The sequence below is a fragment of the Macaca nemestrina genome, chromosome 10 (assembly GCF_043159975.1).
Source record: "Macaca nemestrina isolate mMacNem1 chromosome 10, mMacNem.hap1, whole genome shotgun sequence".
NCBI classification, from domain to species: Eukaryota; Metazoa; Chordata; class Mammalia; order Primates; family Cercopithecidae; genus Macaca; species Macaca nemestrina.
In genome coordinates this window covers 66,751,263-66,764,705 of record NC_092134.1, presented here as the reverse complement: position 1 = coordinate 66,764,705, position 13,443 = coordinate 66,751,263, and the positions used below count along the sequence as shown (strand labels likewise).

At 39.0% G+C, this 13,443-nt stretch overlaps 1 protein-coding gene across 17 annotated transcripts in view; it reads right to left on the bottom strand.

Annotated features, from left to right (window-relative positions):
- The window catches only part of LOC105473429 (glutamate receptor interacting protein 1), a 711,108-nt gene that overhangs the window by 315,854 nt on the left and 381,811 nt on the right, over positions 1–13,443 (bottom strand). Inside the window, exon 1 of one of the 17 annotated variants that reach the window (XM_011727249.3) lies at positions 354–8,720. The exons of 12 other annotated variants lie outside the window; for them this stretch is intronic. In XM_011727249.3, coding sequence (XP_011725551.2) covers positions 354–408 — 55 coding nt within the window. In that variant the 5' untranslated portion in view covers positions 409–8,720. Of the gene's footprint in view, positions 1–353; positions 8,721–13,443 lie in introns of those variants that run through there. 4 more of the 17 variants (XM_071071484.1, XM_011727254.3, XM_071071491.1 and 1 more) reach the window with 4 other exon arrangements.

Genomic DNA, 13,443 nt, shown 5'->3' with positions numbered 1-13,443 from the left:
ACACACTTGACTTCTCTTGACCAGTTAATCAGCATGCAAAATGACAGTTTCCCACAATAACTTCAGCACCGGACCCAAACACATTCTCTTTTCAGCAAAGAATGAAGTCATTAAAAAAAAAAAAAATCACGCAAGCTGCTTTCATGATTTCAGCACAAACACAACCAGGATGTAAGGACAGAAAGCAAAGCCGAGTCTACCTCTACATATGTATCTATACATATTTCACTGAGTTCTTTGTTGCCTGACAATAAATTGTAAAGGCAGTCATATTTGAAAGTAAAAACCATTAAACTGTGTTTATAGAATACTGCAACAGACTCACTGAGGGAATAACAAGGAAAGCACGATACCTTTAGTAAGTCGCCTTAGAATCTGACAACGGCATTTAAAAGAGACAGCTATCATTCTTGCTCACTGCTTTCTGTGGCAAAGTGTACTCAGGGCTCTGCTCTGGTGGCTGCAGCAGCAGCAGCATATGAATTCCTTGCGCACATACCAGGAGAAAGGTAGTCCCAGTGGGGAGTGACAAAGCTTAATTCCTCTTGGCTGATGCAGAGGTCCGCTACATGTCATCTGGTAAATCTGTGTCATTCACTACTACCACCACCCCTGCCCGCCACAGCCTCCTCCCCCTTCACAATCACAATGGCTTAGAAAGTAATGCCGTTTCGATAGCAACAAAGCACCAAATTGTATAAAGCAGGGACGATGCTGGGAGAGGAGCCATTCCATAAATCTAACACTAAGCACTGAGCAGTGCATTCTGTTTAAGGCAAAAGGCTATGTATCCAGTCAGTTCAGCCACCATCAGCCCCTTTCCTTCTCAGCATCAAGTCAGTGTCCTTTATATGTCTCATTTAATGGGAAATGCAAGTGAAATGCTTGCACTCTTACTTTAGGAAGAAATGCATGGATCATATACTATGTTCTTTAAACAACAACAAAAAGAAAAAAAAAGGAAAGAAAAAGAGGGAGGGCCGTTTATATTTGGGATTGAGGAAAGAATCATAGTTGTGCCTATAGCAGGGAAGCAGCTCTAGGACAGAGACCTCTTTGGTACTTTCTGAACCTATGAGAGTTAAGGCGGGGTATGTTCATAAAGTGAATACAAGAAAGGGTTTGGGCTAGGCAGACAATCAGGCAGATGGAGTCCCAGCCCCTTTAATCACCCTTCCAAAAAAAGGACTTGGCTGGAAAGCAACACAGTCAAGACTGTTTCTAAAGATACCAGAAATAAAAGCAAACAAGGCCAAGTATTTCTATTTTTAATATACTTTATTATACTATTTCCCAAACAACCGTCCCCCAAACCATTCTTCTCATTATGCAAATAAAACAGTCTTGCGACATAGCAGATATTTGTGAGTATCTGCTCCAATGGAGTGAAGAGCAAATTAACAAACCCTTCACAATCCATTCACAAAGTGACAAGAAGGCGGAGCACACCTCCTCATCTGCCAGCAGGAGCTTGCTCACTATATAGTCAATACAAACTAACATTTGGTAGGGAATTTTAATCAAAATCCAGAATTCTCCCACAGGAGTTAACATAAACATTCAGGACAAAAAAATTAGACAGTTGGCCAGGAAGTTTAAGTAAAAAAAAAAAATCAATTAGTCAAAATGAAAAGATATATCACTCTCTAAACTACTTGATTAATATTTCTAGGACTTTATGAATTATTCATACAGTTTTATTCTCTACGCTTCAGGCTGTGAAAAACCTTTCAAGCTGGTTTCTAAAATAACTTCCAGTATTCCAAATTTAGTGGTAAAACTTTCTCTTCTTCATTCATAAATTCAATATGAACTCAAACAATTTCAATCCATTACCACTGAAATGCATATGCTTTGTATTTTGAGTCCAACAGAAGAATAATTTGTGTGTGAAAAACATCTGAATATCATAAGCATCTACTTTAAAGGTTTTTGAAAAGAACAGAATTCTTTTACCAAGGATGGTCTAGCTAAAGCAACCACTAATCAATAGAAAATACTATATTAAATGGACTGTAGTACAAAATCAAATTTTTATAATTGTTCTGATTAGCATAAATCTTTCTTTGAATTTCAACCCATATTATGTTCTTCTCTATTAGGCTATCCCTAGAAATAGTTTAGCCTCCTTGATATATATATTTTTTGCTTTAAATAGAAATATACCTTAGTAATAGAGAACTGAGTTATTAGCTAAAGTGAGATAAATATTTACAGTTAGCTCTTTCCAAGATTCTTCTCCAAATCTAACATATTTCCTAAAATTCAGGCACTCAGAATACGCAGCTGCCAATTACTATTAGTAGAATCTTGCCTGTGGAACACCACCACCCCAGCCCAGTCTATTCAAATAAAACTCAAAACCATACAGGAATCTCTTGCACCTCTGCTATTGTGCAGACTCAGATCCAATTTGCCTTTTCCTTATGACTAAAATGATCAAATATTTTCCCCTTTTCCTAACACGTTTATTTTTTTTTTTAAAGCTCTGTCCTCTGGTCCCAAGAAAGGTCTTCAGAACTACTAAAATGTCCTATTTCTTTGGCAGGGGAAATAACCCATCGTGGAGCTCTTTGAAAGGTTTCTGAGAGCCCAAACTAGGGGATTTTTTTTTTTCTCTATTTGAATACTGTGGCTGCCAATCCATATCTATCCTATTAGCCTGCCCAGGCACAGCCCCAGAAATCTTATAGAAATGGAGCCTCCTGGAGTAACTCTTTTCCAAAAAATGAAGGAATCCACCAAGTATTCCCATCTTCTTCCATTTCTGGCCTCACTAATGCTCAGAGATTTCCCAGGGAGCCACTCCTAGGTCAACCTTTTTGCTCTAAGCCCTTTGTCCTCCCTTTGCCTAATGCAAGGTTAGCCTCCCATCCTAAACTCTAGCACTGGTAAAATGCCTTCCAACAATGCAAACTTTCTATTCAAAATGTATCGACTTGTAGGATGAAGGTCTCAAGTGGCCAAGGCAACCAGTGGAATCTGGACCACAGGCTCCTAACATGAGCTACCACTAGAGAGAGTGACCTACATTTCTTGGCTACCAGATCAATGTAAGCATGTGTCTTTGGGACCTGTCACAAACATGTTAATTATGGTGGTTCAGCTGTCTAGACAGTTCAAACTTTACAACATGCTCTGTGAGGGTTACCAAGTAGGGGCTATGGAAAAAGAAGGCAGTAAAATTGTACAAAATATAGATTGATTAAGCTCCGATATGATCTGAAGAAGAGTGAGTGAGCTAGTTCAAGAGGTTTACCCCTCTTAAAAACACAAACACCTCAATATATGAAAATATGGGTTTGCTGGATTCAGGGCAGACTAATCCCTTAAGATAATTCTTATTTCAGGGTTTCTTTAAAACATTAGTTTTGTTAAGGTGTAATACAAGTGTACCATGTTTATATAGAATTTAATGAATTAGAAAGCACTGTCACACATAATGTCTCATGGAGCAACTCTATTGTAGGTTTTTGATCCAGAAAAGGAAAAGTGGTTTCAGAGAAAGTGTTTTTCATCAAAGTCATTCAGCTAGTAAGTGGTAAAGAACAGGAAAGAACCAGAGCTTCTCACCCCTGGCTAATCATTCTTTCTCCTCTTCTTTCTCACAGTTTCTGTGCCACGGATATAAAATGTCATCTAGTTTACAGGGGGACAAAGTCAATTAACAAAGAATCTTTAAGTGCAGTTATATTTCGACAGAGGGCAAAACTAGTGCCTATCACCTTCTCCCCTCTGAAGCACAGATGATTGTTCTAGGACCACCCTGACCAGAAGGAACCAGAAACAGGTGACAATTAAGACAGGTACCGTCTAGTGAAAGACCATTATGTATCAAGTGTTTACCAGGAATCTCTTCTCGCTGCGTGGTTTGCCCATTCTGACTGGCCTGTGTCATGCTGGTTTTGAAATATTTGGAATATCACCTCCACTAACAATATGGTACTAATTTTATCATAAGAAGGGGGTGGGTCGTGGTGTATGGACAAACAAAACCTTAAGATTGGCTCAAAAGTTCCAATATATTCTCAAAACCAAAGCATTTCAGAGCTTCATCAGCGGGTGGCACACATAGCCCCATAATCTTATTCCAATTTTCTCATTTCCTTGATTCTCTGCCATTGTATTCATTCTTTTATATAACATCTCTATCCCAAAAATAAACAGTGCTGTTTGGAGGTTCTTCTGATTCTTAACAACAAAGAATCATCATAAACCAAAAATGTTCTGCCATATACCTAAACCTGGAAATTCGTTTTGCAAAAAACTAAAACAATGAGGTTAATCCCACAAATACTCAACATTTTATATCATTAGAGTCAATTTGATTAAAGTACTAAAATAATTTGCACTTTCTTCTTCATTTCAACTTCATAAATCTTTCTGATACAAAATACACCTGATAGATCCCATTTATTTGCTTATTTAACTATTACATTTCTTTTTCTTTGCATGCAATTGCTTTAAAATGCTTAACATGCTTAGCTCATTATTTAAACAGCATGGAACATCCTGACTTGGCTAGCATTGAATATACTGATCCCCACACCCCCTACCCTGCAACACATATACAGTTATTAAATGTTGTGCATTTTCCAAATCTTCTGGGTATTTTAAAACACAGTGTTCTCAGAGATCTTAAAACGTGACTCTTACCCACTTTTTCAGCTCCCTACAGACAACCGCATTGACTCATTCTTAGCTTATTATAATCGGCCATTTTTATTTCTCTTTTCAAAGACGCCAAAAACAACCATGAGCTCACACATGTTATAATCCTTGTGACCACTGTCTGCTACTTAGTTCAACCAGTGTGTCAACATGAGACCAAACATTAGGATCAGACAAGGGAGATGTACACTGAACAGAACTTGCCAGTGATGAGCTGTCATGGAGGACTATTAAAAAAGCAAGACCCAGTGTGCTGACACAGGTTCTAAGGGTGTGAAAAGTTGGTATAATTGCCCAAGACAGAATTTATCAGGCATTTTTTAAAGCAAATATTTTATGAGAAAACATTTTTGGAGAAGTAATGATGCCGTTTAGGAAGTGTCGTTAGGACATGCTCTTGCAAATCTGGGGTGATTAAAAAGCACTTAGTAGCTCAGAGCCTCTGGTGTGTTGTGATATAAAAGGGCGGGTATAATGCACACTTCACGTGTTATTTGCTTATCTAGGCAGGGCTCTGATGGCCATCACAGTGCCAAGGAAAGAACGTTGCCTCCACTGAACATGAGGAAGCCAGAAAAGCTCCTGTGAAGGTAACAGCCTTAGAAATCCATCAGCTAAAAGCATCTGGTGGAAAATGTTAAAGATAGAATATATAGAAATTGAGGAATGCTTGTACAAGAGGAAAAAAACTACCAGAAATAATCCTCCTAACGGCCTAGGTATGTCCAACTGTTTACGGAGGCATTATGTAGGAGAGAATGGTGTAATGGCCAAAAGCACAGTTTAGAATCAAATTGCCTGACTTTGAATCTTGCTTTTGCCACTAAATGGCTGTGTGACCTTGAGTAAGTTTCTTAACCTTTCTGTTCTTCATTTTCAAAATGGTAAAAATCATTTCTAGGCTTGTTTGAATGGTAAACTGAGTTTATCTGTGTAACGTGCCTAGGACAGAGAGCAGTAAAAGCTTTCGTTAGCCACTGTGTATTTGGTAGGAAATACAATTTTACAATTTGACACTTGCTTACAGAGTCCAGACTCTTCCTTAAACTAGCTCCATGTGATTAGTATGGATTGGTTTGGTCAGAGAAATCATAAGCAGGTGGAGTTGGGATTAACAACTAAAACACACCCTTTTCCACAAAATTTTCTGTGATTACAACGGCACAAAGTGGTTTCTCTCCTTTAACTCCTGCAACCTCTTCCTTCTTTCATGCCTCTTCTTTCTCTGCCCCTAAATGTTGGAATTCGCCCAAGCTCTGTCACAGCATGTTGGTCACCTTCTTCAGCATTTTATCCTCTCCCAGGGCTCCAGCAATGGCCTCTCTGCTTTGACTCCCATATCTCCACTGTCAGCCCAAATTTGCACCCTCATTTAACACTCCCTTCCCCTGGTGGTGGATGGTGGCTCACACGTGTAATGCCAGCACTTTGGGAGGCCGAGGTGGGCAGATCACTTGAAGTCAGGAGTTCAAGACCAGCCTGGCCAACATGGTGAAACCCTGTGTCTACTAAAAACACAAAAATTAGCTAGGCACAGTGGTGTGCACTTGTAATCTCAGCTACTCAGGACGCTGAGGCAGGAGAATCACTTGAACCCAAGAGGCAGAAGTTTCAGTGAGCCGAGATCCCACCACTGCACTCTAGCCTACATGACAGAGCAAGAGTCTGTCAAAAACTTACAAGCTACAGAACCCATTTAACAATAAAACAAAACAAAGCAAAACAACCTTCCCTCATCCTTGAGTCCAACATCTGTGGGCAGCCTTCATGACTATCTCCAACTAGATTTGAACTGAATCAAGCTCCATTTTCTCCCCAGCAAGACACACGTTTCTCTTCCATAAGCTCGCTGCATCATCACCCTCTTTCTCAAGTTCACCTTTAAAATGCCTCTTAACACCCTCCTGCCAGCATCCTAGTCCTCCTGACACCTGACTTTCAGCATCCTAGTCCAGACCTTCACGGTTACTGTGCACAGGCGTTTTCTCCTACAGGCATTTACTGATTACCTTGTTCTAGGTACTGAGGTTCTGTGCCCCACACAGGGGTTCTTCCTCCTAACTCATCCCAGAATCAGTGACCAACACTTGCTTTTATTTTTATGAATGTCTGGGTAGTTCTTTTGGGGCAGGGGGAGCTATTACTCTTCAAATTTTGTAGTGCTAGTCAAATTTTGTTCTTTTTTTAGGGCTAAATTAATAAATACTTTAATATAAATAATCTCATGGATTTAGGATATCATACAGCTAAGTTATGTCAGATACTCTGACCAACAATTTGCAGATAACCTGGAAGATAAGCACATTATTTGAATAATAAAGAAAAGTGGAAAACTCAATAGGGAGAGGTTCTATATTCAAATTAAAAAGATGAATTTTCAATACATAGACTAAAGCTGTCTTAAAAGAACGTTCATTTTCTACACTCCCAGGATATAGCGGTGGTGGGCTTATGTGCTACCAGGAAGGAAAGAAACACAGCTACTTCAAAAATCCAACCCCAACCATAAGGAGTAGTGATGTGTGCACAGCAGCTAGGTTAGATCAAGGGAAGAAATGAGATTTCTAAAACAGGTTGGATGAAGTGGTTTGTTGACAGTACTCCCTCCATACCCAGCTTATTACCCTTTCTTGTTTTATTTTATTCCCATATCACGAATCACCATCTAACACACTACCTGTTTTAATTATTTTTCTGTTTATTGTCTGCTGCTCCCTGCCCATGGCTTTTTTTTAAAAAATGAGGGCAGGATTTTTTGGTCTATTTTGTTCATTGGTTAGAACAGTACCTAGTACATAGCCAATGTTCAATAAACTTTTGTCGAATAAATAAATGTGAAAGGATTTCCCTTCTAGTGGATTTATTTTATATGCAATACTGTTTATGAAACGCTTATGGAAAAGAGGCTGCTCATAAATTACTTTAAAAAACAACAATAGCTCTGCCACTTTAAGAGAAAATTCTTCCAAATAACAGGATTCTTGAATGTTAACTGTTTGCAGAGAAGAAAAAGGAAAAGGGATGTGTTCTGTGTCCGCCTTTCCAGAGCACACCTCAGATTCATTCCTGGTGCTTCTGACAAGATCATGAGGACCCTGTTGTTCTCCAGATATGAAGAAACATACAGCCCAGCTAGTTTTTCACTGAAGTCAGATGCAGCAAGAGCAACAAAGAAAAAGGCAAAGTAAAAGATGCTAAAATTAAAAACGTGTCTTGGTTCTGTGTATGAAGGAAGTACAAAATACACATTCATCGTGATAGTAGATTCTGGTCTAACATGCATAATTATAGCCTATCAAGGACATATCTCTAAAGTAATTCATGTGTCTGTTTTTGGAAGCTCTAGTAATACATTGCTAAAAACTCTGTAATTCCATCTTCAACAAGGCTTTGTACTGTAACAACCTCCAAACCTTCTTGCTGTTCCAGCTGCTATTTTGATGACTTTCCTTTTGTAGTATAGGAAGGAGTTAAGTTTTCCATAGTAAGAATGCATGTATTAAAAACAAACTATAAGGCCAGGCACAGTGACTCACACCTGTAATCTCAGCACTCTGGGAAGCTGAGGCAGGAGGATCACTTGAGGCCAGGAGTTTGAAATCAACATGGGCAATATAGTGAGACTTCGTCTCTACAAAAATATTTTAAAACTCAGCAGGCTCATGTGATGGTACACACCTGTGGTCCCGGCTACTCAGGAGGCTGAGGTGGGAGGATTGTTTGAGCCCAGGAGGTTGAACTGTAGTGAACCATGATTGCGTCACTGCACTCCAGCCTGGGTGAGACAGCAAGACCCTATCTCAAAACAAACAAACAAACAAACAAACAAACAAAAACAAAAACACTACAGTAAAGCCTCCTCAATTATAAGACATGCTACTCCTTCAAATAAAACTGTACTGACAATATGTGAAGGTAGCCTATCGAGTATATATTGACATAATTATCTTTTCTGATACAATGAAGTGGAAAAATTCTATCACTCCTTCAAGCAATGTGTACTATGAGTCACCAAAACACACGCAAGTAGGTGACAAATACTAACACCTAGAATATTTTAATCAACTATCACTAACTGTAATAATGGTGGAAAGTAAGGAAAAGGGAAATTAAACACGGGAAATAGGGCGGCGGAGTTGAAAGATGTCTAAGGAGTCAGAAGCCTCAGGTTAAAATTCTAATGCAGTTACCTATTGGCTGTTTCATCTTGGGTAAAAGTGACTGGGCACATCCCTTATGCCAGCCACCATGATGGGCCCTGGATGTAAAAAGGTGAAAAAAGTACAATTCCTTTGCTAGAAAAGTATATTCACAGGCAAATTTCTAACTCACAATACTAAACATGTAGTTCTGAATTCTAACTTACAAGCTACAGAACCCATGTATACAAAAGGTCAGTTAATCCACATGAATTGTTTATGCTTAAACAGCATCAAGAGCTCCTTCCTCTTCAGGGAATAATAACACCTTGATTTTCTCTTGCAGACCCACACTCGGTCCATGTGGTGTGCATGGGGCTGTCATTCCCCTACCTCTACCCCTCCAGGAATGGGTATCAAGGTTGACTAAGTGGAACATACGATCACTTAGTCGCAGGGACTGGTCCAGAAATAGGCAGTCACACAAGCCATGTTAATGAGATGTAATCCCAGGACTTTTGTTAGAACTACTGCAAAGAAGACAGTCTTCATTCCACTGGGAATGGTAGGCTATGTACTTGGAGTTGCTATCATATCACCACGTGGGAAAAGCGGACTTTGAATCATATCAAGACAGAGGAAAATAGAGTCAAGGGATGGAGAGTGACAGATTCCTGGAGATGTCATTGAAACATCCGGATTCATCCATTTCTAAATCACTAATACACTGGACTTAGTTACTTGGGTCAGGATGGTCTCCATTTTGCTAATTTAGTTTGAGTTGGATTTCTGTCACTTGGGATCAAAGAGTCTTGTCTAATAATTTTTTTTAAGCTTTAGATTCTTGATCTGTAAAATAAGGCAGTTGTGTCTCTTAAATTCCTTACAGTTCTACCATTCTATTACAATACTGAATTTACCAATTTTACTGGGTTGCTGCAATGATCAAACTACATAATAAATAAGAAAGCACTTTGTCGATTTTCAAGTGCTTACAAAGAGTAGGAATGGTTATGAAAATAATATTCAAATATATGTGTATTTATGTGTACACTGAAAAATTAGGAGGATCCAGAATCCATTCCATTTGTCATACAGTTATATAAGAAGCATAGACTCAGAAAACATGAAAGAAAAAGGTCTCACTCCTGTGCTTCTCTCTTAGGAAATTCACATTTTACTAAATCTCAAAGGTTTCTGCTCACCATATCTTGTCTTCCTAAGTCATTACCAAAACCCAGAAGGGCCTTTTTCTTTCACTTAAAAAAATAGTGCCTATTATTTTCCACTTTATTTCCATAAAAATGACATTAAAGTGCTCCTTGGGGATGTTTTGCAAACACTTTCAATCACCGACCACTGACTCAAAAAAAAAAAAAAAAAGGCAAGGCATTTTGTTTTCCTTCAAAGGTGGAAACAACCCTCTAATAATGTCTAAAGGGGAAAAGGAGCTCTATAAAAATGGACGGAGTGAAAAACCAGGGAAAAAATAAAAGAAGTCAGCACTGAGGAACATTCTTCACTGGGTCTCTTCCTCTCATCAGACACCTCCTTAACATTCAGGTGCACAAGCCCCCTGCAATCTAGCAAGTACACCTTCCCTTTCAGGTCTGCACAGCTACACAGTCAGGCCAGCAGCTACTAGAGGGCAGCAAAGGATCAGAAATGGGAGTGCAGGGCTCAGGCATGCTGGCTGGGAACTGACCAGACGACCAAATTGAGGCCAGATACTTGAAGACAACCTTGATCCAGTTTCCCATTAAAAGACAGGAAGGATCATGGAATCCCTTTAAGTTCTTAGATGACTATAACAAAGCTTGTGTTGACAGTAATCCAAAAATTTAGCACAGTATCCAGTGACAGGAGACGAGGCTGAGTTGTCAACAAACCAGGGGCACATGGGAAAGCCAAGGGGGAGCCGAAGTTCAAGAAAAGCAGGAGGAGGGTTAGGGGAACCTGGCTTCTGATCAGAATTCTGGTCACTCATTGTCATTGTCATCACGATCATCACCAACATGGCTAGCACTCACTTCTCTGTGTGCTAGCCATGGATTAAGTCTATATATACATTTCAAAAGGCATATGCAGGAGAAATATTTTTACCTTGCTTTACTGAGGTATATTTGGCATAAAATAAAAATTGTATATATTCAAGGTATACAACATGATGATTTTATATATATATATGTGTGTGTGTATATATGTATATATATTGAAATGACCACAACCAATTAACACATTCATCACCACTCAGCATTGATGTGGGTGTGGTGGGGGCCATGAGGGTACTTAAGATCTACTCTCTTACCAAATGCCAAGTAAACAATACAGTATTATTAACTACAGTCACCATGCTGTACCTTAGATCTCCAGAACTTATTCTTTCGTAATTGAAAGTTTGTACCCTTTGATCAGCATCTCCCCATTTCCCCCCTTCCCAGACCCCTGGCAGCCACCATTTTACTCTTTTATGAATTGGACATTTTAATGTATTTTAATTTTAAAATTATTTATTATTAATAATTTATTTTTTTGAGACAGGGCCTTGCTTTCTTACCCAGGCTAGAGTGCAGGGATGTGATCATGGTTTGCTGTAGCTTCAACCTCCAGGGTTCAGATGACTCTCCTGCCTCAGCCTCCCGAGTAGCTGGGACCACAAGCACATGCCACTAGGCATGGCTAATTTCTTCTATTTTCTGTAGAGAAGGGCTCTCCCTATGTTGTCCAGGCTGGTTTCGAACTCCTGGGCTCAAGTGATTCTCCTGCCTTGGTCTCCTAAAGTGCTAGGATTACAGGCATGAACCACCACATTCAGCCAAATTTGACTTTTTTAGATTCCACATACAAGTGAGATTACATAATATTGGTCTTTCTGTGTCTGGCTTATTTCACTTAACATAATATCCTCCAGGCTCATCTATATTGTAGTAAATGGCAGGATTTCCTTCTTTTCATTGCTCAATAATATTACACACACACACACACACACACACACACCGTACACCATATTTTCTTCACTCATTTCGGATGGAAACTTAGATTGTTTCCACATGTTGGCTACTGTGCAATGAACATGGAGGGTACAGGTATCTTTTCAAGATACTGATTTCATTTCTTTTGGATATATACCCAGAAGTGGGATTACTGGATTGTATAGTATTATTTTAATTTTTTAGACCAAGCATGATGGCTCATGTCTATAACCCCAATACTCGGGGAGGCCAAGTCAGGAGAACCAGTTGAGCTCAGGAGTTTATGACCAGCCTAAGCAACAGAGTGAGACCTTGCCTCGAATAAAAATTAAAAAAATTTTCTGAAAAAATTAGCCAGGCATTGTAGTGTGTGCCTGTAGTCCCAGGTATTTGGGAGGCTAAGGCAGGAGGATTGCTTGAGCTCAGGAGTTTGAAGCTGCAGTGAACTATGATCCTGCCACTGCAGTCCAGCCTGGGCAACAGAGCAAGACCCAGTGTCAAAAACAAAACAAAACAAAACAAAAACACTTTTTTTTTTAAAGAACCTCCATAATGGTTGCACTAATTTACATTTCCACCAACAGTGTAAATAGGTTCCCTTTTCTCCACGCCAGCCAGCTGTGCTATTTGCTCAACCCAAGAAATACAAGAATTAGTCAAAGATAATTTTCGTTTTATGAGATTTTTGCCTCACGCTTTAACTTTAAAACTAATCTCCACAACTCAACTCCAGTGCTACCACTACTAAATTCAATGACCCTCTAAACCAAACCTTATTTGTCACTTCTCATAGTCAAGGTTTTCTTTAAGCAACACGCCGTCAGTCATTTATATCTGTGGTCCTGGCTGAGGGCAAAAGCACAAACCATTAGAAATATTAGGTTTGCTCAAGTGCTTAGGCCGAATAAGGAAAACTATCAAATGAATACACTAGAGGTTTCTTCCACAAAGCAAGGGGAAAAGTCTAAATATGTCATGAAAAATACAACAGGGAGAAATTTACTTTCAAGTTTTTACAAAGAATTAAAAATACATATACTTTTCAAAAGTTAGATCCATCAACTTTTACCTTTCTTGTTATACAGATCTCTGAATGGTTCTTAATGGCTGCGTATGTTATCAAGCCTGGAATTCGACAACGCTCCCGGCATGCCCTTGCCCACTCATTCTCCCGAAATTTTGGTTGTAAGTCCCAGTGGTGAATGAAAGCGTCCTCTTTACAAACATTTTTTATTCTAAAGCTACCTTTCTTTTGCCTTTACATATAATACTTTATTTTTAGAAATGACATTAAAAATAGTCCCTAGGAAGAGAGTCCTTCCATAGATTCTCTCTCTTAACCTGTTTGGGGAGGGAAATATGGGCACTTAATTGATCACAAGGGACTCACAGAAGGATGAACTATTTTGCAGAAGCATATGCTAATGGAAATGCACCAACCGCTAAGACCCACTGCTCACAGGAAGCATCATAAAACTGGTGAGCTGATGGAAGTGCAAAGCTATAAAATAACAGCCAAATTTATCTTTTTAAAAAAAAATACAAAGTATCTTCCAAGTAGAAAATTAGAGAACCATTTGATATAATTCATGGCATATGACAGCTTTGCAGTAGATTTATACCCTGCTTTTTTTCTCCCTCCCTCAGTTTTCCATTATCAA